General features: G+C 54.9%; 1 protein-coding gene across 1 annotated transcript in view; it reads right to left on the bottom strand.

The window, feature by feature from the left end:
- Positions 1 to 25295, bottom strand: part of EXOC6B (exocyst complex component 6B) — a 106461-nt gene that overhangs the window by 60902 nt on the left and 20264 nt on the right. Inside the window, 2 exon segments of the mRNA XM_070756790.1 lie at positions 4901 to 4969; positions 5791 to 5955. Of these exon segments, the coding sequence (XP_070612891.1) occupies positions 4901 to 4969; positions 5791 to 5955 (234 nt within the window).

Below are 25295 nucleotides of genomic sequence, written 5' to 3'. Positions count from 1 at the left end.
CCACGGAGTGTTGAAGAAACGTGGCCGATTCTGGGAAGCCCCACGATGGCTCTCGCGGCCGCATTCTGCACGATCTGAAGTTTCCGAACACTCTTCAAAGGTCGCCCCATGTAGAGAGCGTTGCAGTAGTCGAGCCCCGAGGTGATGAGGGCATGAAAAGGAAAAGGGGGGCTTTAAAAAAATTAAGAAAACATAATAAAGAAAGAAAATACTATGGAAGCGATAAATATGGGTGTGACAACCAAAAAAGTCACAGTTGATCATTAGGTGGAAGATACTACATGGCTAACAGACCCCTCAAAAAAATAAAGGGAACCCTCACACAACACACAACACACCCCAGACCTGAAGGAACAATGTACAGTAGCCTGTGAAACTGACGGCCAGTCAGTGTTGTTTCCCAAGTGGACAGTTTGATTTCACAGAAGTTGGGTTGACTTGTGTTGTTGAAGTGTTCCCTTTATTTGTTTGAGCAGTGTGTATTCCAATGTATTTACAGAGCTGTAAAACGTTTCATACCAAACGTCTGATCAGAAGTTCCCTGTATTAACTATAAAAACATGTTAAAGTTATTAAGAGGAAAGAGTCAAATAAATAATAATCAATACAGACCAAAAGAATTAAATAATGCGCAGACTCTACGTCTGATTACGATATAAACTTTAGATCCTGGAGCCAGGAGTGGCCCTTCCAAGCCCGACCGTGCATCGGGTCAGTTTCTCTTAGCCAAGACGAGGGCGTTGTAGAGATCAAAGCCGGTTCCCGCTGCGGCTCAATTAAGCCGCCTTCTACCGAGGGGGTCAGCGAGTCCCAGCGGCCGAGTTTCCTTCCTACAATTCAGGGCGCTGTGCTGGTGGCTATTATTGGCCCTATCATTTCATCGCCTGTCGGAAAGAGATTGCACATATCGATGGCCAGAGGCCCCACTGGCCGGCCTTCTGCCAGCCCTCGAACCCTGGGCCAAGCCTGGGCACCTGGCTGCGTGGGTGTTTGACCCATGGTTCCCGGCTCTGGTGTGCTTTTGTTTTTTGTACCATTTATTTATTTCATTTGCTTGTTTTGTCACGTACGTGTTGGTGGTACACAAAGATACAACAATGTTTACATACATGATGCTAGTGAGAGAGAAACATTAGGACAAGGGGCGGAAGGCACGCTGGGGCACTTATGCAGGCCCCTCACTGACCTCTTAGGAATCAGGTCATCAGTGGAGAGTCTACAGGTAAAGTTTTGGGGCTTAGGTGACGATACTTCAGAGTCTGGTGGTCAGTTCCAGGCAGTTCTACTCGGTTGCGAAAGTCGTATTTCCTGCAGTCGAGTTTAGAGTAGTTGACTTGTATCTGTTGTGTTCTTGTGTGTTGTTGTGGTTGAAGCTGAAGCAGTCGTTGACAGGAAGGACGTTGTAGCAGATGATTTTATGGGCTGTGCTTAGGTCGTGTTGAAGGCGACGTAGTTCTCAGCTTTCTAAACCCAGGATTGTGAGTCTAGTTGCGTAGGGGGTTCTGTTGCGAGTGGAGGAGTGGAGGGCTCTTCTCGTCAAGTATCTCTGGACATTTTCTAGAGTGTTTATGTCCAAAATGTGGTGTGGTATTCAAGGATTGGTCTGGCATAAGTTTTGCATGCTCTGCTTAGTAGTGTGAGATCACAGGAGCAGAAGCTCCCTAGTTAACAACTCTCGAAGCCTTTTGGGCAGTGTTGTGGCCGGGGGCTTTGGCGCTTAGGTCATTGGCTATGAGCATGTGGGTTTGGTTACCTTGAGTCGTATACCTGAGATGGGCTGCTACATAAATGGAGACAATGCAACACAGGCACCCGGTCCAATTTCTCCGCTGAAGACGGGAATCCGTGACTCCTCGGCTGACGGGAGGTCCCTCCCTCCCCCAGGCAGCTGATCCCATCCCTCAGTGGCTTCTGTCACTCAGGACATCTCCTCCCATCCTCCTCTTCAAAGCCAAGGCCCGTGGACTTCAATTCCCACAATTCCTCAGCCAGCGCAGGGAATGCTGGGAGTGGAGGTCCACCAGTCAAGAGGGACCTGGCTCCTTTCCACTTCGTCTCTTGCCCTTTGCTCTGCCCTCAGTTTCAACCCAGAGAAAAGAGACCCTCCTCCTTGTGTAAGTGGGGAGGAAGCCTTCCCTGCCCCACAGATCCTGCTTCTCCCATCGCCCCCCTCCTCCCTGAAGGAGGGGATTCCCGGAGAGGCCTCCATCTTGCCCGGCCCTTTGTTGGGACCCAAGTTAATGACCGGCCGAATAGCACGAGCACCACCGGCTCTATTGTCCAAAGGCAAACAGGATGCCCCCAATTTCCTGTTGTTTCAACCGAGGGCCTCCGTGCCCGGCCCAGGAAAAGCCCCGGCCGGACCAGGGAAGACTTTGGGCAAGCAGAGGAACAGCCAGGAGGCCCGGACCTCAGAGAAGGGGGGTGGGTGGAGGGAGGAGGAAGAAGAGAGCAATAGCACATAGACTTATATCCCACTGCCCACTGCTTTCCCAGCCCCCTCTCAGCGGTTCACAGAGAGTCGGCCTCTTGCCCCCAACAATCGGGGTCCTCATTTCATCCACCTGGGAAGGAGGGAAGGCTGAGTCCACCTGGAGCCGGTGGTGGGATTTGAACTGCTGAACTACAGCTAGCAGTTGGCTGAAGGAGCCTGCAGGGCTGCCCTCTAACCACTGAGCCACCCCAGCAGCCCTCCAAGCCACCAGCTCTGTCCCGGGGGCCTCCTGCACGGCTGTTGCAGGTCAAGGGGGCAGGTCCGGCCACCTGCTCACCCCAAGCCTCCCCTCCGGCCACAGGGAGCCCTCGAACCCAGCGTGGAGGTCCAGCCGAGAGTGCTCCCTGGGGCCTTTCGGACGTCCCTGGACCCACCGGCCTCTGGCTTAAGTCTGCCGCTCTGCAACTTTCCGTCTGGGATGACGGAGCCTCGAACCCCGGGAGCCCCACACACACACACACTCCCTGGGCCCGCTTGGCCCCTCTCCCACCCTGCCCCAGCTGAAGAGGGGCTTAAAATTGGGGGGGGATGGCCGTTGGGGAGGGGCCTGGCGGAGGAACAGCAGGAGGCCGGGGGTGGGGGGCTCCTAGGGATGTTTCCCAGTCAGGGTCCCCAGTGGAAAGGCGGTGTAGCCCCTCGCTGACCCGTCTGGGCCTGCTGGTGCGAGGTTGCTCCGGCCAGGGCTGCCCTGATAAGAGGCCGGAAAGGCCCCGGGAGAGGCTGCCATGGTCAGGGCTGAGGGGGCTCTGAGGAGCCTCCCGCCCCCCCGTGCTGTTTCTATGGCTCTCATTGTTGCTGTCCTCCTCCCCCTCTACCACCACCCCCTTCTAGCCCTGAGGTTGTTCCCTAGTGGGGTCGTAGAACACCTACCAGGAAAGAACCCACTCAGAGACCCTCACAGGGGTAGCCATCCCCTCCTCCCCCTCCCCACTTCCTCCTCCTCCGTGAGCCGATCCCAGCAGGGAGGGAGGGAGGCCGGTCTCTCTGCTCTCCACTGACCGCCTGACCCCTGGCCAGAGTCCAGGGCTTCCTAGAGAGCCTCTGCCCGCCCAGAGGAGGAGGAAGATGAGGAGGAGGAGGGGGGCCCTCCCGATGCTCCAGCCCTGACCCGGCCCTGACCCCCCTGTTCCAAGAGGGGAGCCCTGCCTGGCCGCCTGCCCGATAAGCAGAGCCAAGCCGGCTTTCGGCTGACCCTCCGCTGGGAACCTCTGGGGGGCTCAGCCATAAACGCGAGGTGACAGGAAGGCCAAGGTCTTTGACAATGCTGGAGGCCGGGCGTGTTTACGCTGCTTTTCCAGGGCAGCCCGGCCCTCCGATAAGGCCATTGTCAGCCAGAGTGACCGGCCGGTCCTTCCGCCTGGCTGAGCAGAACATTTTTTCCGGTCCCGGCTTGACCGCAGCCCTGAGCTGAACAGCTCAGCAGCTCCTCGCATGGGTCCCTCCGAGGTCAAAGGCGGGGAGGGTGGCAAGGAATCCCCTGCACCCCCCTCCCTGCAGGGCCCCTTCCGAGGTGGCCCCTCAGGGATAGCCCCTACACACACACACACATACACACACGCTCCCCAAAGGACCCAACCCCTGAAGCCGAACTTCAAAGCCTCCGTGGCTTCCTGGGTGTCAGGAAGGAGACCCTCGTGGGGAGGGGTGGGCTGCTGCCCAGACGGGGACGGACGCAGTGGGGCAGCGAAAAGGTTGAAAGAAAACGCAGGGCCTCCTGCACAGGCCACGCCCACAGTGTGGTGGTAAAAATTGTGGTAGCCCTTCCCTGCTCTTGGGCCACTGGAAGGGCAGGAGGGGGTGAGTCTCTCCTCAACCACAGAGCCCATGTTCCCCCGCTACTCTAGAACAAGGCCCACCCATGGGGCGCCTTTATGGGCTTTCTGTGGGGCAGGCGAAGGGAAGGGACCGGTTGCTTCCAGAGGGAAAGCGATCCAGTTGCTCTCCGGGGTGAGGAGCACTGACCCCGGCCCTCTGGAATCATCTCCCCCCCCCCAGAGATTCCCACCCACCCACCCCCCTCCCCTTCCGGAAGAGCCTCAAGACCCACCTCTGTTGCCAGGCCCAGGGCAGTTAGCGCATGCCCCCCCCTTCTTTCTGACCATTCAATGTTACGTGTGGATGTGACTAATTGGCTGTCTTTCAAATGCAAGGGGGTTTTAGCTTAGAGGTTTTAGCTATTAGATTTGTACACATATTGTGATTGTGTTGTATTCTGTCAGCTGCCTCCAGTCCTCGGAGAAGGGCAACATGCACGTCCAACAAATAATAATAAGAAGAAGAAGAAGAATGCCCCAACTGCAACTGGTCAATAAAAGCCCTAAAGTGCACAGCAGACAATCCTAGTTTGGCCATGACCCCCAGGGAGGGAGGGTGACCGTTCCCAGGGGTCCCGGAGCGGCCACTTACCAGCACGGAGTAGATGTGGAAGCAGCGGTAGACGGGGGAGAAATCCACCAGATCCTGAGCCCCGGGCACCTGGGGGGACAGACGACGGGGACAGCTGTCAATCAAAGCAGGGAGGGAAGGCATTGCGGCTGCTTCAGGCCGTGAATGGGGGAGGCTGAAGACGGAGGAGGCTTTCAAGCAGGCCGTTCTCAACTTACGACCACAATTCCTGTCGCTAAAGGAGACAGGGGCTAAGCGAGCTCTGCCCCATTTTTGCCACTGGTCGCTAAGTGAATCCGGCCTCCCCCACTGACTTTGCCGGTCACAAAAGGGAACCAGGCGACCACCGGGACACTGCGACCGTCATAAACGTGACTCGGCTGCCAAGCACCGGACCTCTGACCCCGTGACCGAGGGGCCGTGGCAACGGTCGTAAGAGTGAACGGGGGTCATGGGTCCCATTTTTCAGTGAAAAGGTTGTGAGTTTATAGTTTTATAGTTTTAACTATTAGATTTGTATACCTATTGTTTTTTGTACTATATTTTGTGAGCCGCCCCGGGTCTTTGGAGAGGGGTGGCATACAAGTCTAATTAATTAATTAATTAATTGATTGATTGATTGATTGATTGATTGATTGATTAAGGAAGGAAGGAAGGAAGGAAGGAAGGAAGGAAGAAAGAAAGAAAGAAAGAAAGAAAGAAAGAAAGAAAGAAAGAAAGAAAGAAAGAAAGAAAGAAAGAAAGAAAGAAAGAAAGAAAGAAAGTTAGTTGAGGACTCCCTATGTAAGTGAAGCCCCTGAGACAGATGGTGAGATGGGCCCTGTAAAGGCAGCCCCCTCCACCCCCACCCAGCCCCCTCCCCCAGAGCCACCCCTCCTGGCCACGCCTGTCCGGCCTTCAAGGAGACTTGCCTCTTCTTCCTCTTCCTCTTCCTCCTCTTCCGAGTCCTGCTGGGAGGTGGGGTTGGCGTTCTTGAGCTTCGTCCCCGAATTCGCACCAGGCTCTCTCCTGGCCCTTCGGCCCCCGGCCCTCAAGGGCTGCCCCACCAGGCCGTCCAGGCTCCTCTGCTGCTGGGCCTAGGACACAAGAGCGTTTGGCCTTATTTTTACAACCCGACCAATCAGGCGTTGACAGTGGGGGTGTCCCTCTGACCTTCCTGCCAATCAGTTTCAAGCTCTCTTGGGAGAATTGGGGCTAGGCTTATGGTTGGGGGCCACCACAACACGAACTGTATTAAGGGGTCGCGGCATTAGAAAGGGAGAGAACCTCTGATCTATAATAATCGGAACTACTAACAATCCAGTCAAATTGGCAGTGGATAAGGGTCAAGACTTTTAATATAGTTTGGGTTTTTCCCCCTGATTTATTCCGGGGGGTTTTTCACGGATTCCCTGACAATTCCCTGTTTTCCAGGTTTGCTGGACGCCCTGTTGACCGCTGTGGTGAGAAAGGTCTCATAAAATGGGGCAGAGCTCATTTAGGAAATGTCCCCCTCAGCAACACAAATCCTGGGCTCCCTTGTGGCCGTAAGTCAAGCTGGAGACCCTGGCCCTGTGGAGGGAGGCCGAGTGTGGCTCCGGCCACTGGGAGAGGTGTGCCGGACAGCCCCAGCGGGGGATCCCAGCCACAGCGTCCGCTTAGAACATTGGAGGGATGGAGAATCCGAAGGAAAGAGACCCCGGGCCCCTCCCGATCCCCTCCCGAGTCTTCAGCACAGGGGGTGGTGACTGGATCCTCTTAGATCCCGCAGAGAGGCCAGGCAGCCACATTCGCGGAGGGGGGGGCCGAGGGGGATGACTCCTTGCACCCTTCCCTGGAGGGGACCCACCTGGCCTCCCCAGCTGGGCTGCTGGTGTCCTCAAGACGGGGGTCTTGCCTTGCAGGGGCTGCTTACAGGGGTCCCAGCCGAGCCCCTCTTGGGTCCGGCACTACTGCCCAGCTGCTTGGCCCCTGAGGGTCCTTCAATCTCCTGCTTGGCTTCCCGGATCCCCCACAATCCCCCTCGCTCCCTCCTGCTTGCTCGCCCCCCCCTGCAGCCCCCGCCCCTTGAGTGGGCTTTGCGTCCCCAATGAAGTGGGGCCATTTGCTCACTGGCTCCCCCCTGGTGCCTGGACGATCCAGAAGGCCGAGGAGCCTGGAGGCTACTTATTAGCCCCAGACGTTTAATCTCTTTCGCATGTTGACTTTTAATGTCTTTGGCTTCTTAGCTCCGAACCTGTTTTTAATAGAGGTTGTTTATTCCATGCAGCAGAGCACCAGGCGGCCCAGTGCGTGAAATCCACAGAAACAACAACAGATGAAGTGGGAAGGAAATAAGAAACACCAGGGAGAGGTTTTCAAGACACAGGGCGAGCGGTCAGTAAAAGTATGAACGATATGAAGCAGTCGCTGGAGTGGCTAAAGCTACGGACCGAGATCTCAATGGACCTGGCCGTTTTTACCAGGTGCAGACCCACAAGGACCATGGGTCTTTGTGTCAAGGGCAGCCAAGCAACCCAATGAGGCGATGGACAGAATGCCCCCGGATGGACATCAACCACAGCTTGGACTTCACACCATCGAAGACTGAAACCCTGCAGGCCAGTGGCAAGGCCCCAGGATGAGATCCATAAGGATGGTGGTGCGGTGCCTGTCAACAAATTCACTCCGCTGTCCCAGTCTTTCTGGAATCAGGAACTGAAAGACGCGTGTCCATCATACACCTCTGCAAGAAGAAAGGGAACCGACAAGTCTGTGGTCACCCTAGAGGAAGGTCGCTGCTTTCCAAGACCCTTGCACGAGTGTGGCCGAACCGCCTGGCTGTGCACCTGGAACAGGATCTATTAGCACAGTGCGGTTTCCGCATAAAGTGTGGCATTGTGGACATGGTCTTCGCAGCCCGACAGTGTCAAGACTCGGAGCGGCTCACAACAGCAAAACACAGCACAAATCCCATGATTAAAAGAACCAGTTACAACCCCTAATACAAAAAACAGTCACATATCCCAGACAAACCCCACATAAAACGGAACAGCCCAGGGGAATCAATTTCCCCATGTCTGGCAGCCAAGGGGGGTTTTCAGGAGTTTGGGAAAGGCACAGAGGGTGGGGGCCGCCACAGAGAAGGCTCTTCCCCCGGGGCCTGCCAGACAACATTGTTTCATCAACAGGACCTGGAGAAGGCCACCTCTGTGGGACCTGACCGGTCACTGGGATTCGTGTGGCAGGTGGTGGTCCTGGATGGTGCTGGAGATACTTCCGTGGGGGCTGATGTGGCTCCATTGCCCTGGGCAGGAGTGACAGGCTGGAGCTCCATCCCAAGGGGTTCCCTTGACCCCTTCCCATGCCAGCACATCCATGGGGTAACCGTTGGGGCTGGGGAGGGGGAGGGGAACGGGGAGGGAGAAAGGGAGAATTCTAGGGTGGCCAAGACAACGCCAGGCTCTAAGTCACATCAAGATGCAGACGGTTCATTTGAAGGAGGCTGCGAAGGAACGAAGGACGAAGGCCACACAGCCTCCTCCTGGAGCATGGCATCGTTTGGAAAGGACTTGGGGAGGAGACCTTCCCAGCCGGAGCCCCCTCCCCAGCCAGCCTCACCTCCTTTCAGTAGCCCACCCCCCCACCCCCCACCCAGCTCAGCTTCTCTTCCTTGCCTCACCTCTTGAGATCTCGAGGAGAGGAAGGAGGACCCTCCTCCTCCTCCTCCTCCAGAGACCGTCCACAGGATCTCCATCAAACTGCGTGACGTGGGGAGCCCCTCAAAGTGACACGTGAATTTGTGCCACCTGCCCAGACGGAATTGGCTGAGGCTACAAGGACAGGATTGGGTTTCCCCTCTGGGCATTTCAGTCTGCGCAGGTCAACTCTGGAATGTGAGGGAGTTTCTAAATACAATGGACGGATGGGTGGGTGGGTGGGTGGGTGAGTGGGTGGATGGATGGACGGATGGACAGAGGGATGGGAGATCAATAGACAGAACTATAGGTAGGTAGGTAGGTAGGTAGGTAGGTAGGTAGATAGATAGATAGATAGATAGATAGATAGATAGATAGATAGATAGAAAGAATAATAATATTAAATAATACTATTTAATACATAATGTTAAAAATAATACTATGGCATGTAAGTCCAAATAATAAATAAATCGATAGAACAGGGGGTCTCAAATGTCACGACTTCAAACTTGAGTCACCCACTGGCTCTGCAGGGAACGAGGGCAGCAAAGCCCAGACGAGAGTTTGGTCCGGTTAACTGACCTCTGCAGACCTTGAAAACCTGCCCCTCCACCCACCCATCCCCCACCCATGGCATATGGCAGCCTCTGGCCCAGAGGTGTTACAGAAGTGGACAGCCTCCTGGTTTTCAGTTTGGAACATGGACCAGTCCAATTCTGGCCCCCATCTGCCTTACAAAAACGACCCCTCCCCCCAATTCCCAGCAGAGAGAAGGGCCCACTCCTCAACCCTGAGCTGACGGCCACCAGACCCGGAGAGTCCAGTCCAAAGGGAAGAGGTGAAGGTTTTCAAAGAGTTGTGCGTGGATTGGGGTCCCCCTTGCTTGTAGGCATTAAAGCCCCCACCCCACCCACCCGCCAGGCCTCCGTCCATAACAATGACCAGCAGCCCTTGAGGAGACGGCCGCGATATAAATCCTGACCGGGAGTTAATTCAGTTAGTGACTCTGTCGTCCCGGCAGCCGCTTCCCTTTTCCAGAGCCGCCTGCACGCGGTGGGCGAAAGGAGTTCGGGAGCAGCTCCACGGAAGCGGCCGGGAGTCACGTCCCAGCCCCCCCCCCCCCGTGTGCGTGACAGCGACACCTCTTCAGCTGGGGCCTGGCGCGGCTTCACAGGCTGCGCGCATGAGAATCCGCCCTCCGAAACTCTGGCTGGGCCAGGCGCATCAGAAGCATCGCTCAGAGGGGAAAGGGAAGCCAGGCAGAGAGTCACGGGGGGCGGGGGGGTGTCCCCTGAACACAGCAAGGCCAATACCCCTAACAATAATAATAATAATACCCGTAATAATAATAATACCCCCAATAATAATAATAATAATACCCCCAATAATAATAATATCCCCAATAATAATAATAATACCCCCAATAATAATAATAATAATACCCCCAATAATAATAATAATACCCCCTATTATTATTATTATTATTATTATTATTATTATTATTATTAATTTACTAGACTTGCATGCCACCCCTCTCCAGAGACTCGGGGCAGCAATCAAACAATTGATATTGACAATCAAACCACACATAACATTTAATGGTCAGAGGGGGGGCCATGTGCTAGTTGCCCTATGCCTGGCAATATAGATAGGTCTTGAGGCTCTTGCAGAAGGCAAGGAGGGTGGGGGCAGCCCGGATCTCTGGAGGGAGCTGATTCCAGACAGCCGGGGCCGCCACAGAGAAGGCTCTTCCCCTGGGCCCCGCCAGGCGGTGTTATGATGAAGATTTCCCCCAACATTCTCTCCCTTTCGCCCAGTTGACCTTCCTGGCCGCTGGGAGGGAAGCAGGTGGAGGGGGCCTTCCGTACCAAGCTCAGGCAGGGACTTCCCCCTCCCCCTAAAATGGCTCCCCACGGAGGGGCCGGTGTCTTTCAGGGCCCCGGTCCCCAACCTTTCTGGCTTTGTGGACCTGTGGGGGAGGGAGAGAGGGAATGGTTTTGTGCAAACAGCAGGTAGGCACCTGCCCCCACAGCTCCACAAGATGGGCTCTCGTGCACACCTGTGTTGCTTCACACCTGCACACACTCGTGCCAATGGAGTTTCGCACAGGTGCTTGCCTGCTGCTTCCAAAGGAGGAGGAGCCCCATACGGAGCCAGGGTCCAGGGATGGGGGGCCCTATTTTAGGAGAGTGGGATGGGGCTAAGCAGGCCACAAGCCCCTCCAAACCCCTCCGCTCTTTCCGTATGTCTTGTGCGTTGATTTCAGGGTGCAGCTTCAATTGCCCTGGGGGGAGGGGGTGTAAAGGGGGCTTCTATAGCATAAGAGTTCCCCCCCTTTCTTTAGATCCCCTGCAGACTCCTCTTGTGGGGGGCTCAGAGTTGGGGGTCAGAGCCTGCCGGACTCCGAATTCGATGGTGGCCTCAGCTAACCACTTTCTCCGTTTCGCAACTCTCCCTAATTTTCTCCATTTGGGCATTTGAAACATTGCACCACTAATTACTCCGTCATGGGGTCTGACTGTCTCTTTGTTCCCTGACCACAAATAAACCCCCCTCCTCCGTCCGTCCCTCCGTCCCTCCGTTTGAAAGACACCCTCTCCCCCCCCCCAGGCAGAAGCAGAGCCTCCGTCTCCCCAGCTGCAAGGTGAGAATGGCCGTGGGGGACGGTGGCTGAGTTTGGGCTGCTGTACGTCCAGTTTTGGAAAGAAGCAAAACCCCCACCCACCCTCAGCCTTATAACAGAAACTATGGAATGTGCAGAAATGTCGAAATTGACCATGGGAATCCAAAACAGAGATGAATCGGATTCCTACAAAGCCTGGGGAAAATTGTGTCATTGGCTCCACCCCATCATTGAAAAAGGAAAAAACCCCTAATATTAATTCCGTTCTCTATGAACACAACAGATGCAGTGAAAACAATTTATGCTCTGAGCCACATCGGTCGAGATGAATGTTGAAGATCCTCTTCAGAGCCCACAATTTAAAACCCATCAGCCCAAATCTACAACCACTGCTAAAGACCTTACGTAGACACTCAAACCTAATAAAAACTGCACTTTAAATAACCAGCAGCGAGGGGGAGTATACGTCCACTATAGGAACTGGCCCTGTAGGTCATTCATTAGTGAAATGTCAGTTGGATAGTTGACCTGACCCTTTCTTTTCCTCTTTCTCTCTAAGTGTTTCTCCCCCTTTTCTATCTTTCCACTTTTCCTGCAACTTCATTCCTTCTCTTTCCATTTCTTTCCACACGGTCTACTCTGTGGGTGGGTGTGCAGGTCTTCTCCTGACCTCACAGACCTTTCCTTCCTTTAAACCAAGACGTGAATGTTGAATGGTTTCTCTTCTCCTTCAAACAATGAGGAGGCTGCGGCCACACTCGGGACCCTTTCCACGGTCAATTGTTTATTGGGGCTCCGGCTGATTTTACTGAAAATATGCTTGCAATTCTTTTTCCTGAAGAGGGGGCTTTTATGTCTCACACAAGGGGGGGCGGGAGGGAGGAGGAGGGGGGCGCCCCTGTTTGAAACCTTCGGGCACCGTTTTAAAAGGAGGTTGTGGGGCTGTGGGGCTGGAACCATCAGCCAGCGGCCCCAGATGTGGGCTGCGAAGTATGCCAAATATCCACAACAAGTGAAATTGGATGGAGAGAAATATCTCCGCCACACTCACTCCTGTTCAGGATGAAACCCAATCCAGATGGGCCCCCCCACCCCCACCCCCCCCACACACACACACACACCCCCGGGAAGAAGCCCCACTGCAGCCCCCGCTGCCATTAACCGCTTGCAGATGGCGGGAGCGAAGGCCTGACGTCCCCCAAGCCAGCCAGACGGTCCACGGGTTCAAGAGCCCATCACTCTCTGCTGAGTTGGGGAGGAAGCCGAGGGTCAGCAGGGGGGGGGTGGCAGGTTCAGGCCGTCCTCAACTTAGGACCACAATTCAGCCCCCAGGCTTCCATTGCTAGGCGAGACGGTTTTATTTAATGACCTTTCCCGCTACTGTTGTAAAGCGAATCACTGCAGACGCAAAGTTAAGTCACTCGGGTGTTAAGGGAATCTGGCTTCCTGGTGGAAGGTCTCAAAAACCAGGGTGGCACAGTGGTTAGAAGGCAGCACTAGGTAACTGCTAGCTGTAGTTCAGCGGTTCAAATCTGCCCACCAGCTCCAGGTTGACTCAGCCTTCCATCCTTCCGAGGGGACCAGGTGAGGACCCAGGTTGTTGGGGGCAAATATGCTGGCTGTATAAAGCGCTTAGGGAAGGCTGTAAAGGCAACGTGGTCTATAAGTCCAAGTGCTATTGCAAGAAAGAAAGGGAGGGAGGGAGGGAGGGAGGGAGGGAGGGAGGGAGGGAGGGAGGGAGGGAGGAAGGAAGGAAGGAAGGAAGGAAGGAAGGAAGGAAGGAAGGAAGGAAGGAAGGAAGGAAGGAAGGAAGGAAGGTAGCATTTAGACTTCTATACCGCTTCATAGTTCTTTCCCAGCCCCCTCTAAGTGGTTTACAGAATCAACCTATTTGCCCCCAACAGTCGGGGTCCTCATTTGACCCACCTCAGAAGGAGGGAAGGCTGAGTCAACCATGAGCCGGTGGTGAGATTTGAACCGCTGAACTAGTCGTCAGCAGAAGGAGCCTGCAGTGTTGTGCTCTGACCACTGAGCCACCCCTATGTCTATAGGGTGACACGCAATCGCTGTCTCTGGGTCTCTGGAGACTCTCGGCCCTTTGGCAAGAGGCAGCTGGACGTTCTCTGTTTTCCCTTCTCGCCCCAAAAGCTTTGGCCCTTCACTCAGAACTGAAGAAGCTTCCTAGGTGAGAAGCGAAAGGCCTTCAAGGGAAAACAAGGGGGTCCAACTGCCTCTGGGAAAAGGACCTTTGGGAGAAGCCTGGAGGACCTGCCCCCCCCAAAGAAACGGGGTTCACGGAGAGCTCCGTCCAGGAGAGGAGGCCCCACCCCAGGAGGGACTCGGAGGCCCATGCAACCCCACCAGGCCCCACCAGCCCCCTTGCGTAGTTGGCTCTTCACAAAGCGCACTTCCTCCCCTCGCAGGGCCCGGCCAATGGACAGCAGCCACTCCTGCCCATCCTCTGCCCCGGTGGCTCGCTCGGGACCAGATCACCAGCCCTCCCGGCCAAACTCGGTGCAACATCTGGAAGCGGACTCCGTTCCCGCAGGGGAGCCAAGAAAGCAGCCGTCCGCCAGGCGGTGTGGGCCCCCCGCTTCCTTCCAGGACAGAGGGCCACAAAAGCCCTCGGCCAGCCCTAGCAGGGGACCCAACGGCCGGAGCATCAGCCCTGCCTGGCCTCGGGGCTCCCTTCGGGTCAGCATTCCTGATAATCGTTTCCAGGGGATGTTGATGTGTCTTCAAACGAAGCCCTTGCGAACGCTGGCTTCCCTTCAAGGCTCTGCTCAATCCCCCGGCAGCCCCTGCCCCCTCCCACTGCCAGCCCCACAAACAGCCCAATAATAGTTTCCATTGCCGAATTTAGCCTGGGGGAGCAATTGAGACACCGCTCAGAAACATGCGACCGTCTCTACTCAGCAGGGAGGAGGGAGAACAGAGAGAGGGGGGGTCGCGAATTCCACCCCATGAGACGGAGACCGAAAGGTGGGCAGCGGGGGGGGGGACTCACCGGGGCCTTAATCCCCCCTCCCCAGAGGGCCTTGCCAGGTGGGTGAGGCCACTGCCGGAGTCTCTTTCTGAGAGATGCATTAATATGCCCCGCGACATTGCAGAAGAGAGCAGGGCGGGGACTTTCCTTCAGCTGCCTCCCATCGGAACAGAACAGGGCGGGGAGGGGTCTGGCCTGGGGGTCAAGCAGGAGAACCTATGCCCGGGAGGGTGAACCTTTTTTCCTTTCCGTGCTAAAAACACGTGTGCCTACACCCATCATTCAATGCCTGGGGAGGGCAAAGACAGCCCCCGCCCCCCTGAAGGCCCTGTGGAGGCCAAAAATGGCCCATTCCCCGACTTCCTGTGGGCCCAGTAGACGTCCCTGGAGCCCACCCATCCCACCACGCCTGGAGGCCCCCCAGAAGACAAAAAGCCCTTCCCAGAACCTCCACGTGTTCCGAAAATCAGCTGGCTGGGGCACACATGTCCATTGGAGCTGAGCGAGGGCATTCCCCTCCCCCGGCTCCTCCCACTTCGGACTGTAGGACTGTCACTTGTGGCTTGTGTCCTAAGACTTTTATCAATATGGATTGTTTCTCCATTGCTTATTTGTATCCTATCACGTGTTCTACCTTGTGATCCTTGGCAAATGTCTCTTTTTCTTTTATGGACACTGAGAGCATCTGCACCAAAGGGAAATCCCTGCTGTGTCCAGTCACACTTGGCCCATAAAAGAATCCTATCCCATCCCATCCCATCCCATCCCATCCCATCCTATCCTATCAGTGGCCTGGAAGATGCCCCCAGACCCTGTCGGTGCCCCGTCACTGGAAGCTTTCCAGATGGGATTGACAGCCCTTTCCCCAGGATGCTTCTAGCCAGGGGAGGGGGTCAGACTCACCTGGGGCTCTTTCCCCCTTGGCTGAAACAGGCAGGGCTTGGCGCACCCAGGGCTGGGAGTTGGACAGCCCCTGTGCTGGAGGGTTGGGCTAGAAGACCCCCGAGGCCCCTCCCAACTGGGCTACTCTGCCCTGCTAAACCCGGTGCCTTCCGCAGCCTGGAGCTGGAAACCCCTTGTGGGGAGGGGCCGGGGGCGGCTCTGGGGTCTGGGTGGGCCCACCGCAGGGTTCTGGATTCTGTCACAGGCCTAGGAAATGAGCTGCAGGCCTTTGAACTCCCCGTGGCCCCAGGAGGAGCTGCTCTGCCCCCCATCCCTGCCCCACACGCCCCTCCGGCCCTGCCCACTTTCCTCGCCAGCCCTGGCCTCCATGGGCAGACCCTCGTCAGCCCCCCCCCTGCCCCCTCGAGGGAACTGAGACTCTCCGGCCTCCTGCTGAACCCCCACAGCCCCCTCGGCCGGCGGAGGGGAGCCAAGCCCTTCGCAAAGAGCCCCCTTCCCCATCTGGCCCCCCTGCAACGTCAGGAGAATCTCACTGCTCAACATTGAGTTTGGTTCAGTTGTCAGGCTAATTGTTCCAGCATTAATTCAACTCTGCCTCAGTGGCAGATGTGGAAAAGCTCCCTGGGGAGGGAGAGAGGGCACATTTTCTATATACCATTTCAACTCAAGAGCAATGTCTCTGTTTACATATTATAAATTAATTCTCATTTATTCTTTGTACCTTAGTCTCAAATTCTACTGACCACATATCCTCTTACCTTGACCCATCATCCCATCAGTTCCCACAGAATCAGTATCATTGGCCGAGTTCATCCTCTTGACCATGATCTCAACCTGAATGTGATCCACCCTGTACCAATAGCAATTTTGTCCAGGGGGGCTGTGGAGGGTGGGGCCAGCCCTTCCTGTCAACTCTGGCGAGAGGGCTACCATGTCCTCCTCTTCCTCCGAACGGAAGGTCTAATTCCCAATTCCAGGTCTGGAATATCAGACCGGGTGCCTGGGTTAAGGCCACACCTGGAATCCTGCACCCACTTTTGGACCCCAGGGGATAAAAAAACCCGTGGGGACCCTGAAAAGTCCCTGCTTTCTCTCTGCAGGGAAGAACAGCAAAGATGACAGGGGGCTGGAGGCTGAAACACAGGAAGGACCACAGCTGTTCAATGCAGCACAGGTGGTACCTTGCTCAACCTCAGTAACCGTGAGAGGGACCTTGGAGTCCTAGTGGACAAACGTTTAAATAGAAGCCGACCATGTGCAGCAGCTGCCAAAAAAGCCCACACAGTTCTAGGCTGCATCAACAGAGGGGGAGAACCAAGATCACGTGAAGGGCTGATACCACTTTATGAGTCCACACCTGGAATACAGCATGCACTTTTGGTCACCACGATGCAAAAAGGGTGTGGAGGCTCTAGAAAAAGTGCAGAGAAGAGCAACAAAGAGGATTAGGAGACCGGAGGCTAAAACATACGAAGAACGGTTGCAGGAACTGGGTTTATGTCTAGTTTAATGCAAAGAAGGACCAGGGAGACAGGATAGCAGCCTTCCAGTATCTCAGGGTTGCCCCAAAGAAGAAGGAGTCAAGCTATTCTCCAAAGCCCCTGAGGGTAGAACAAGAAGCAATGGGTGGAAACTAAACAAGGAGAGAAGCAACTTAGAACTAAGGAGAAAATTTCCTGACGGTTAATAATAATAATAACATATTATTATTATTATTATCATCATCATCATCATCATCATCATCATCATTATCATTATTATCAATTAATTTATTTATTTGATTTGTATGCCACCCCTCTCCAAAGACTCGGAGTTAGAACAATTAACCTGTGGAACAGTTTGCCTCCAGAAGTTGTGAAGGCCCCAACACTGGCAGATGTTGGAAAAACCATCTGTCTGAAGTAGTGTAGAGTTTTCTGCCTAAGCAGAGGGGTTGGACTAGAAGACCTCCAGGGCCCCTTCCCAACTCTTCTGTCTATATTCTGTGGTCAAGAGAGCAGGCCCAGGGATGAATTTTAGGTGCCCCCTGCCTTAAGCCCACCTGAAGCCCCCTCCCCAACAGGTGGTCCACACGAAGACCCTTCCAAGGGCCCCAGGCAGAGTTACAGGGAATCCTCCCGCAGGGTCTTACGGGGCCCCCAATGACTCTCTGGGGGGGGGGAAGCCCTCGGACGCAGGGAGGGCAATTCAGGACTAAGCATCCATGAAATTCCATTACACGCCTGCTGGTGGGACGGAAAACAACCATTTAGAGTGAGTGACGTTTGATGGTTGGAAAATAATAAAAAGGAGAACATTCCCTCTCCCATAAACACCGAGGGTCAACCTGGAGGTTCTTTCCCCTGCCAAGAGCGCCCCCGCCAGGCCACACTGTGCCAACTCAACACAACACCACACACACACACTGTGGCTTCTAACCTCCTTCTGCCAGTTGCCGATTCAAAAGAAGGAAGCCAAGGATACGGCATGTGAAGGCATCTAAGGCCTCATCCTTCCGGGAGATTCGGGGCTGTTTTGTTATTGCACAGTGAAGTTATTAATAACCACAACCCCCCCCCCCCCAAAGGTGTCCGTCTGTTAAGGTCTACAGCCCCCCAGGCAGACAGCTCATAGAAACATAGAAACACAGAAGACTGGCGGCAGAAAAAGACCCCCTAGTCCGGGTCCCCGGCTGACATAACCGCTATGGGAGGAAGCGCAGGGCCTTATGGGCTCAGGGGGGCTCCCCATCCCACCCTCTGGTCCACAGAGAGGACTTTTGCCCTATTTTGAAATCCCTGGGTGGTTTCATCAGACGCGTGAAGGGTTTTCCTAAGACCTGGAAGTCAGGAAGGTGAAGCTGGGCTCCGGCCTCCCCCTCCCTTGGCCCCGAGTTCAAACCCCGCCTAGCTCCCCCCCCCCAACTCCAGTGAGGTTTGAACCCACGATTCCTCACCAGCACAGCCAGGGTTCAATCAGCCATTTACTTCCCATAAATTCACCTTGAAGTGTATCGTATTCCGGCCCTCGACTCCCCTACACTCCTTCCCCTTGTTATTCTAATGCAAACAGACGTCTAAAGTTTTCTCCCCATCCAAACTTTTACTATGGCAATAACCACAATCCTGGCAGCCCTGTTCGAAATGTTAAAAGGCAGCAACGCCTTCGCACTGTTCAGAAAGAACCGTTTGGGTTTCCCTGCTTTAATCCTGCAAAAGGCGGAAACTTTAGGCGGCACCACAAGCGGCCGAGATTCCTGCTTAGCCCCCTAGTACAAACAGCACCGGAGCAGAGGCCACCACATCAAGACCCCGGGATTCCTCAAGAAATTACCCTGGTTTCATTTCTCATTTGTTCTGCACATGCCATTGGACTCAAGGTATTCTCCCTGGGAAGTCCCTGGAGCCACAAAACTCAGGGGGGGGGGGGAGGAGGAGGAAGAAGAAGAAGAAGAAATAATAATAATAATAATAATAATAATAATAATAATAATAATAATAATAATAATCATAATCATAATGATGGAGGGCTGGTTCTTTAGGAAAAGGCAGCTCCAGCATGGACGACTGACGGAGACTGGAGGCAGCTGGACAAACAGTCTTAAGTTGAGAGCGGCCTCCGTCCTCCTCTGTTGATGTCACCCGTTCAGTCTTGACCGACTCCAGGTGATTCCAGGCCTCTCCGACTGCCCCTCTCGGTCTTTCTGTCCTCTGGCTGGTTCCCTTCCCTTCCTAACCCTGGGTGACTATTTCTCCAGGTCATTCCCTCCCCTTCCCTTCTTTAATTAAAGCATTTGTGTGGCCACCCATCCTAAAAACCACCGTGTTCTGTCCAGGCAGGGTGATGGGCACCGAGCCCCCCCAAATGCCCCTGGGTGGGGGCAGCCAGTAGAGGGAGGCCGGCTGTTCCTGGGGCTCTTGTTCCTGGGGATGAGATGAGCCTCGTTGGAAGATCATTTAGCCCCCCCCCCCTTCTGCCTGGGCTCAGCCCCAACCTCCCGGCTGCCAAGGCCAGGTAAGTCCAGGGTATGAATTCCACCCTCTGAAGCGGGGCTACCAGCTCAGGAGCCACGGAAGGTCCCTGACCGCCAGGGAACCTCAGAAGCAGGAACCGCATCTGGTCCAAATAAGCCGAAAAACAAAATACTTAAGTGGAAAGGGTTGCCAAGAAGGCGTCAATCAGGATTCCGGGGGTTTCATGGTTAAGGGCTTTAAAACCGGTTTCCTCGCGGCTGCGTTGATCCAGAGCGAGAGGCCCAGGTCACCCACTCCGGCCTGTTACAGCCAGTAGCCTTTAGACTTATAGGCCTTTTCCAGCCCCCTCTAAGCAGTTGACAGAATGAGCCTCTTGCCCCCCACAATCTGGGTCCTCATTTGACCCACCTGGGAAGGAGGGGAGGCTGAGTCCACCTGGAGCCCGTGGGGAGATTTGAACCGCTGAACTACAGCTAGCGGTTAGATGAAGTAGCCTGCAGTGCTGCACTCTAACGGCTGCGCCCCCCCCCCAGCTCTTGGGCACCCAGGTCAAAGCCACATCTGTCAATCAAATTTCTCCCTACCTGCCTGGCACAAATGGGCGGTCCCATCGTGGCCACTCCCTCATCAGAAACCCCAAGAGAGAGAGAGAGAGAGGGAGGTTTGATTGGCAGGCCCCTGCTCCACCCACCTGCCCCAAGAGCAGCTGCGGAAAAGGCCCCTCCAGCCAAGAGCGCTCGGTTCCTCTTTCTGTCCCAAAGGGTTCTGGCCTTCTGCCCAGGTGGAAATCCCCAGGTGCCCCAGCAAGAGGACTAGGAGCGGGAAACAGACCTCTCCATGTGGGACTGTCCAAAGCTACGACTGAAGAGAGGCCCCTCTGACCACTCTTCACCCTTAGCAACCAGGGCCAGGGGATCAACATGCACCTGCGCCTCCATCCCTGCCTGGTTCGGTTCTGCAACCCAACAGGACCGACACGGACTTCAGAGGAGAATCAGAACCACAGACGAGACCATGGCTGCCCACCTGCCTCCCATTGAGGACCTGTAGACTGCACGGGTCAAAAAGAGGGCGGGGAAAATATTGACTGACCCCTCGCATCCTGGACACAAACTGTTTCAACTCTGACCCTCAAAATGTCGCTACAGAGCCCTGCACACCAAGACAACTAGAGATAAGAGCAGTTTTTTCCCGAATGCCATCACTCTGCTAAACAAATAATCCCCTCAACACTGTCAAACTATTTACTAAGTCTGCACTACTGTTACTACTAGCTTTTTCTCATCCTTCCTATCACCCATCTCCTCCCATTTATGACTGTAGGACTGTAACTTACATAGAAACATAGAAGACTGACCACAGAAAAAGACCTCATGGTCCATCTAGTCTGCCCTTATGCTATTTCCTGCATTTTATCTTAGGATGGATCTAGGTTTATCCCTGGCATGTTTCTATTCAGTGACTGTGGATTGACCAACCACGTCTGCTGGAAGTTTGTTCCAAGCATCTACGACTCTTTCAGTCAAATCATATTTTCTCAGGTGGCTTCTGACCTTTCCCCCAACTCACCTCAGATGGTGTCCCCTTGTTCTTGGGTTCACTTTCCTATGAAAAACACTTCCCTCCTGAACCTTATTGAACCCTTGAACCTATTTAAACTTGTTGTTTGCATACTTAAGATTTCTATTCATATTATTTCCTGATTGCCTACTTGACCCCTATGACCATCATTCAGTGTGGCCCCTCCTGAGTCTTGACCAATGCATCTTTTTCCTTTTATGCCCACTGAGAGCATCTGCACCAAAGACCAATGCCTTGTGCGTCCAGTCACAACTTGGCCCATAAAGAATTCTAATTCTAAATCCAGATGCCTGGCCAGTGATTCATACTTGTGACCGTTGCTGTGTCCCAGGGTTACGTGACCCCCTGTGGAGACCCCATGCAGGGGGGGTCTCTCGTTGCCCCACTGCAGAGCGGAGAGGGTCTCCTCCTCCTGCCCGTCCCCCGGCAGATGTGGCTCTGGGGCTCCGCCAACTCCTCCGCTCTAATCAGGCCCCCCCTGAAGCCTCCCCCCCCTCCATGCTCTGAAATGTGCTCCAGATTCCCAGCGTGGCCTTCGGGGGGTTCCCAGCGCAGACCCTCCCGGCCGCTGCTCCTTCTCCCTCTCAACTTTGGCTGAACCGCCCCGACTGTCAACACCGTCCCTCCGCCAACCGGAGGAGAGGGGGCCGGGTCAGAGGCGGGAGAAGAGGCTCCGGGGGAGCAGCTCTTGCCCAGCCCATGCGCAGGGGGGGCCACCAGCTCAGCTCCACAAGGGAAACCCAGGGGCCCACAGAGTCCCAGGAACAGTTCCCCAAATGGGAAGGGGGATTGGTCTCCCATCACAAGTCAAGGGGTCGGCTATCACCTCTTCGCCCCAAGTATGCTGCCCTGAGTCTTCGGAGAGGGGCAGCATACAAATCTAATTTATTATTATTATTATTATTATTATTATTATTATTATTATTATTATTATTATTCAGCCCTACATGGCTCAGGGCTATTTACTGCTGCACAGCTCCCAGAGACCCATAAGAGCCCACTACGCAATGCAGGTTGGCGGGACCACGGGGGAGGGCCTTCTCTGTGGCTGCCCCAGCTCTGTGGAACCAAATCCCCCCAATGTCCAGACTGCTCCCACCCTGTTAGGCTTCCGAAAAGCTCCGAAGACCCAGCTGCCACACATCCAGATTTTGATCCCAGGGCCACAGGGACGCTGCACCGGTCTCTATGTCCCATTATAATGTCGAGAAGCCACTAAGCGAAGGGTTGCAAGCCAAGGATCACCTGGTGGCTCCTCTTCCTCCCTTGTGGAGCCTTCGGCCTCTCCAGACACGGGCAGATTCAGCCCCTCCCGACCACCCCCCTGCAGCCGCAGAAGAGCCCCCCCCACCCCCGGCCTTCTGGGGCCCGTCCAGGCAAGGCAAACGCCCAGCCCTGCCAACACCTGCCCAGGTGAGGAAGATCGAGCGAGGGAAGGTCCAGCCAAGGCCGAAGGAATTATCTGGGCCGAATGCCTGCCGCAGGACTCAAAGGGAGGGAGGGAGGGTCTCGCATTCGGCCCCTCGCGTGAAGAGTGCAGAAATGGCATCTTTGACCCAGATGCTGGAGAAGCAGAGGCGCCAAGTCCTTTCGTCTCAAAAGTGGCTTTAATTGCAAATCTCATGGCTTCAGCCTCAATTCAGTGTTAAATGACGCACGCACGCCCCACCAGTGCAGAAGAAAGCCCGCAGGCCCCCCCACCCCCCACCCCCAGGCTGCCTGGAAGGATGGAAGAGGCCGGAGGGCCTGGCAGAGGCCAAGCGTCCCCCCAACCCCACCCACTCCTTCTACGGGAAGCAGCCCCCACTTCATGCACAGCTGCCCTGAGGAGCTTGACTGGCAACTGAGCACGGGGAGACTCAGAAAGCTTCCCTGGCCAGGGGGCCCCCAAATAGACCCTCTGTGTGGGGGGGGTGGGTTCTTGGGGGTCTCTGACCTCGGTTGTCTTCCTGAAAGCGCTTACAGTCCACTGATGAACTTAGTTACAGCCTTGGTGACTTTTAAGCCTGGCGGACTTCAACTCCCAGAATTCCCCAGCCAGCCAAGCTTGGAGACCCCTGCCCTAGTGCAAGGCTAGGCCAAGTGGGCCCTTCTAGGACATTTATTTATTATTTTTTATTTATTACTTAGATTTGTATGCCGCCCCTCTCCGAAGACTCGGGGCGGCTCACAACACGTGGAAACAAATCATAAATAATCTGACAAATTTAAAATATTTAAAGATTTAAAAAAGACCCCATATACTAACAGACATACACACAAGCATACCATATATAAATTAAACATGCCCAGGGGGAGATGTTTCAGTTCCCCCATGCCTGACGGCAAAGGTGGGTTTTAAGGAGTTTACGGAAGGCAGGAAGAGTAGGGGCAGTTCTAATCTCCAGGGGGAGTTGGTTCCAGAGGGCCGGTGCCGCCACAGAGAAGGCTCTTCCCCTGGGGCCCGCCAACCGACATTATTTAGTTGACGGGACCCGGAGAATACCCACTCTGTGGGACCTAACCGGTCGCTGGGATTCGTGCGGCAGGAGGCGGTCTCGGAGATATTCTGGTCCGATGCCATGAAGGGCTTTAAAGGTCATAACCAACACTTTGAATTGTGACCGGAAACTGATCGGCAACCAATGCAGACTGCGGAGTGTTGGTGTGACATGGGCATACCTGGGTAAGCCCATGACTGCTCTCGCAGCTGCATTCTGCACGATCTGAAGTTTCTGAACACTCTTCAAAGGTAGCCCCATGTAGAGAGCATTACAGTAGTCGAGCCTCGAGGTGATGAGGGCATGAGTGACTGTGAGCAGTGACTCCCGGTCCAGATAGGGCCGCAACTGGCGCACCAGGCGAACCTGGGCAAACGCCCCCCTCGCCACAGCTGAGAGATGTTTTTCTAATGTGAGCTGTGGATCGAGGAGGACGCCCAAGTTGCGGACCCTCTCTGAGGGGGTCAATAATTCCCCCCCCCCCAGGGTGATGGACGGACAGATGGAATTGTCCTTGGGAGGCAAAACCCACAGCCACTCCGTCTTATCCGGGTTGAGCTTGAGTCTGTTGACACCCATCCAGGCCCCAACAGCCTCCAGGCACCGGCACATCACTTCCACCGCTTCGTTGACTGGACATGGGGTGGAGATGTACAACTGGGTATCATCGGCATATTGATGATACCTCACCCCATGCCCTTGGATGATCTCACCCAGCGGTTTCATGTAGATATTAAATAGCAGGGGGGAGAGGACCGACCCCTGAGGCACCCCACAAGGGAGAGACCTAGGAGTCCACCTCTGACCCCCCACTAACACCGACTGCGACCGGCCAGAGAGGTAGGAGGAGAACCACTGAAGAACAGTGCCTCCCACTCCCAACCCCTCCAGCCGGTGCAGAAGGATACCATGGTCGATGGTATCGAAAGCCGCTGAGAGGTCAAGGAGCACCAGGACAGAGGATAAACCCCTGTCCCGGGCCCGCCAGAGATCATCCATCAACGCGACCAAAGCGGGGACCTAGATAATCAGCTTCTTTCAAGGACCGCTGGAGCTGGAGTGCCACCACCTTCTCGACAACCTTCCCCATAAAGGGAAGGTTGGAGACTGGACGATAGTTGTTAAGTACGGCTGGGTCCAGGGAGGGCTTCTTGAGGAGGGGGCGCACAAGCGCTTCTTTATAGAGTGATGGAAAAACTCCCCTCCCCAAGGAAGTGTTGGTGATCTCCTGGGCCCAGCTCCGTATCACCTCCCTGCTGGCCGAGACCAACCAGGAGGGACACAGATCCAGTAAACAGGTGGCGGAACTCACAGCTCCAATGCCCTTGTCCACTTCATCAGGTGTCACCAGATCAAACTCTTCCCAGACAGGTGGACAAGTACGTGCCCCAGTCACCTCGACTGACTCATTGTCAGTCGACTCTGTTTCCCAATTGGAGTCGAGGTCGGCCCGGATCTGAGCGACTTTATCAGCGAAAAACATGTTAAAATCCTCGGCACTGCTCTGCAAGGGCTCCCCAACTCCCCCCTGGTTAAGAAGGGAGCGGGTCACCCTAAACAGAGCGGCCGGGCGGGATTCCACTGATGCAATCAAGGCGGCATGGTACGCGCATCTTGCCGCCTTGAGCGCCACTTTGTAAGTCTTAATATGAGCTCTTACAAGTGTTCGATCGGATTCAGACCTACTCTTCCTCCATCGCTTCTCTAGACGTCTCTTTTGGCGTTTCAACTCCCGGAGCTCCTCGTTGAACCATGGGGCTCTACGGGGTCTAACACCACGGAGAGGTCGCAAAGGCGCAATCCGGTCGAGAGCCCCATGGACTTCCACTCCCAGAATTCCTCAGCTGGCATGATTGGCTGAGGGATTCTGGGAGTTGGCGTCCACAAGTGATAGAGTAGTCAGGCCTCACGTAGAGTAGTGCGTCCAATGTTGGGTTCCACACTACAAAAAAGACCTAGAAACTCTGGAAAAAATACAGAATATTTATGGCAAGCCCTGAGGCTGCTTCTGACTTTCCCCCTCCCTCCCCATTTCAAAGGGGGCTGCAGAGAAGACCCTCCCTCAGCCCCCCCCCACAGGACCAAAAGCTTGAAGGCTGTCCTGGCTCGGCCGCTGTCCTGGCTCGACCCTCCCCCCAAAGAGTGAAAGAGAGGCCAGGGTCCGGTCAGGAGTTGGGGGGGGGAAGAGAAGGGGCCTCGGTCAAAGTAGGGCGCCCTCTGTTTAACTTGTTCAC

The sequence above is a fragment of the Erythrolamprus reginae genome, chromosome 7 (genome assembly GCF_031021105.1).
Source record: "Erythrolamprus reginae isolate rEryReg1 chromosome 7, rEryReg1.hap1, whole genome shotgun sequence".
Taxonomy (NCBI): Eukaryota; Metazoa; Chordata; class Lepidosauria; order Squamata; family Dipsadidae; genus Erythrolamprus; species Erythrolamprus reginae.
Note: the sequence above shows the minus strand (reverse complement) of the source record. Positions and strands in the feature narration are given on the sequence as shown.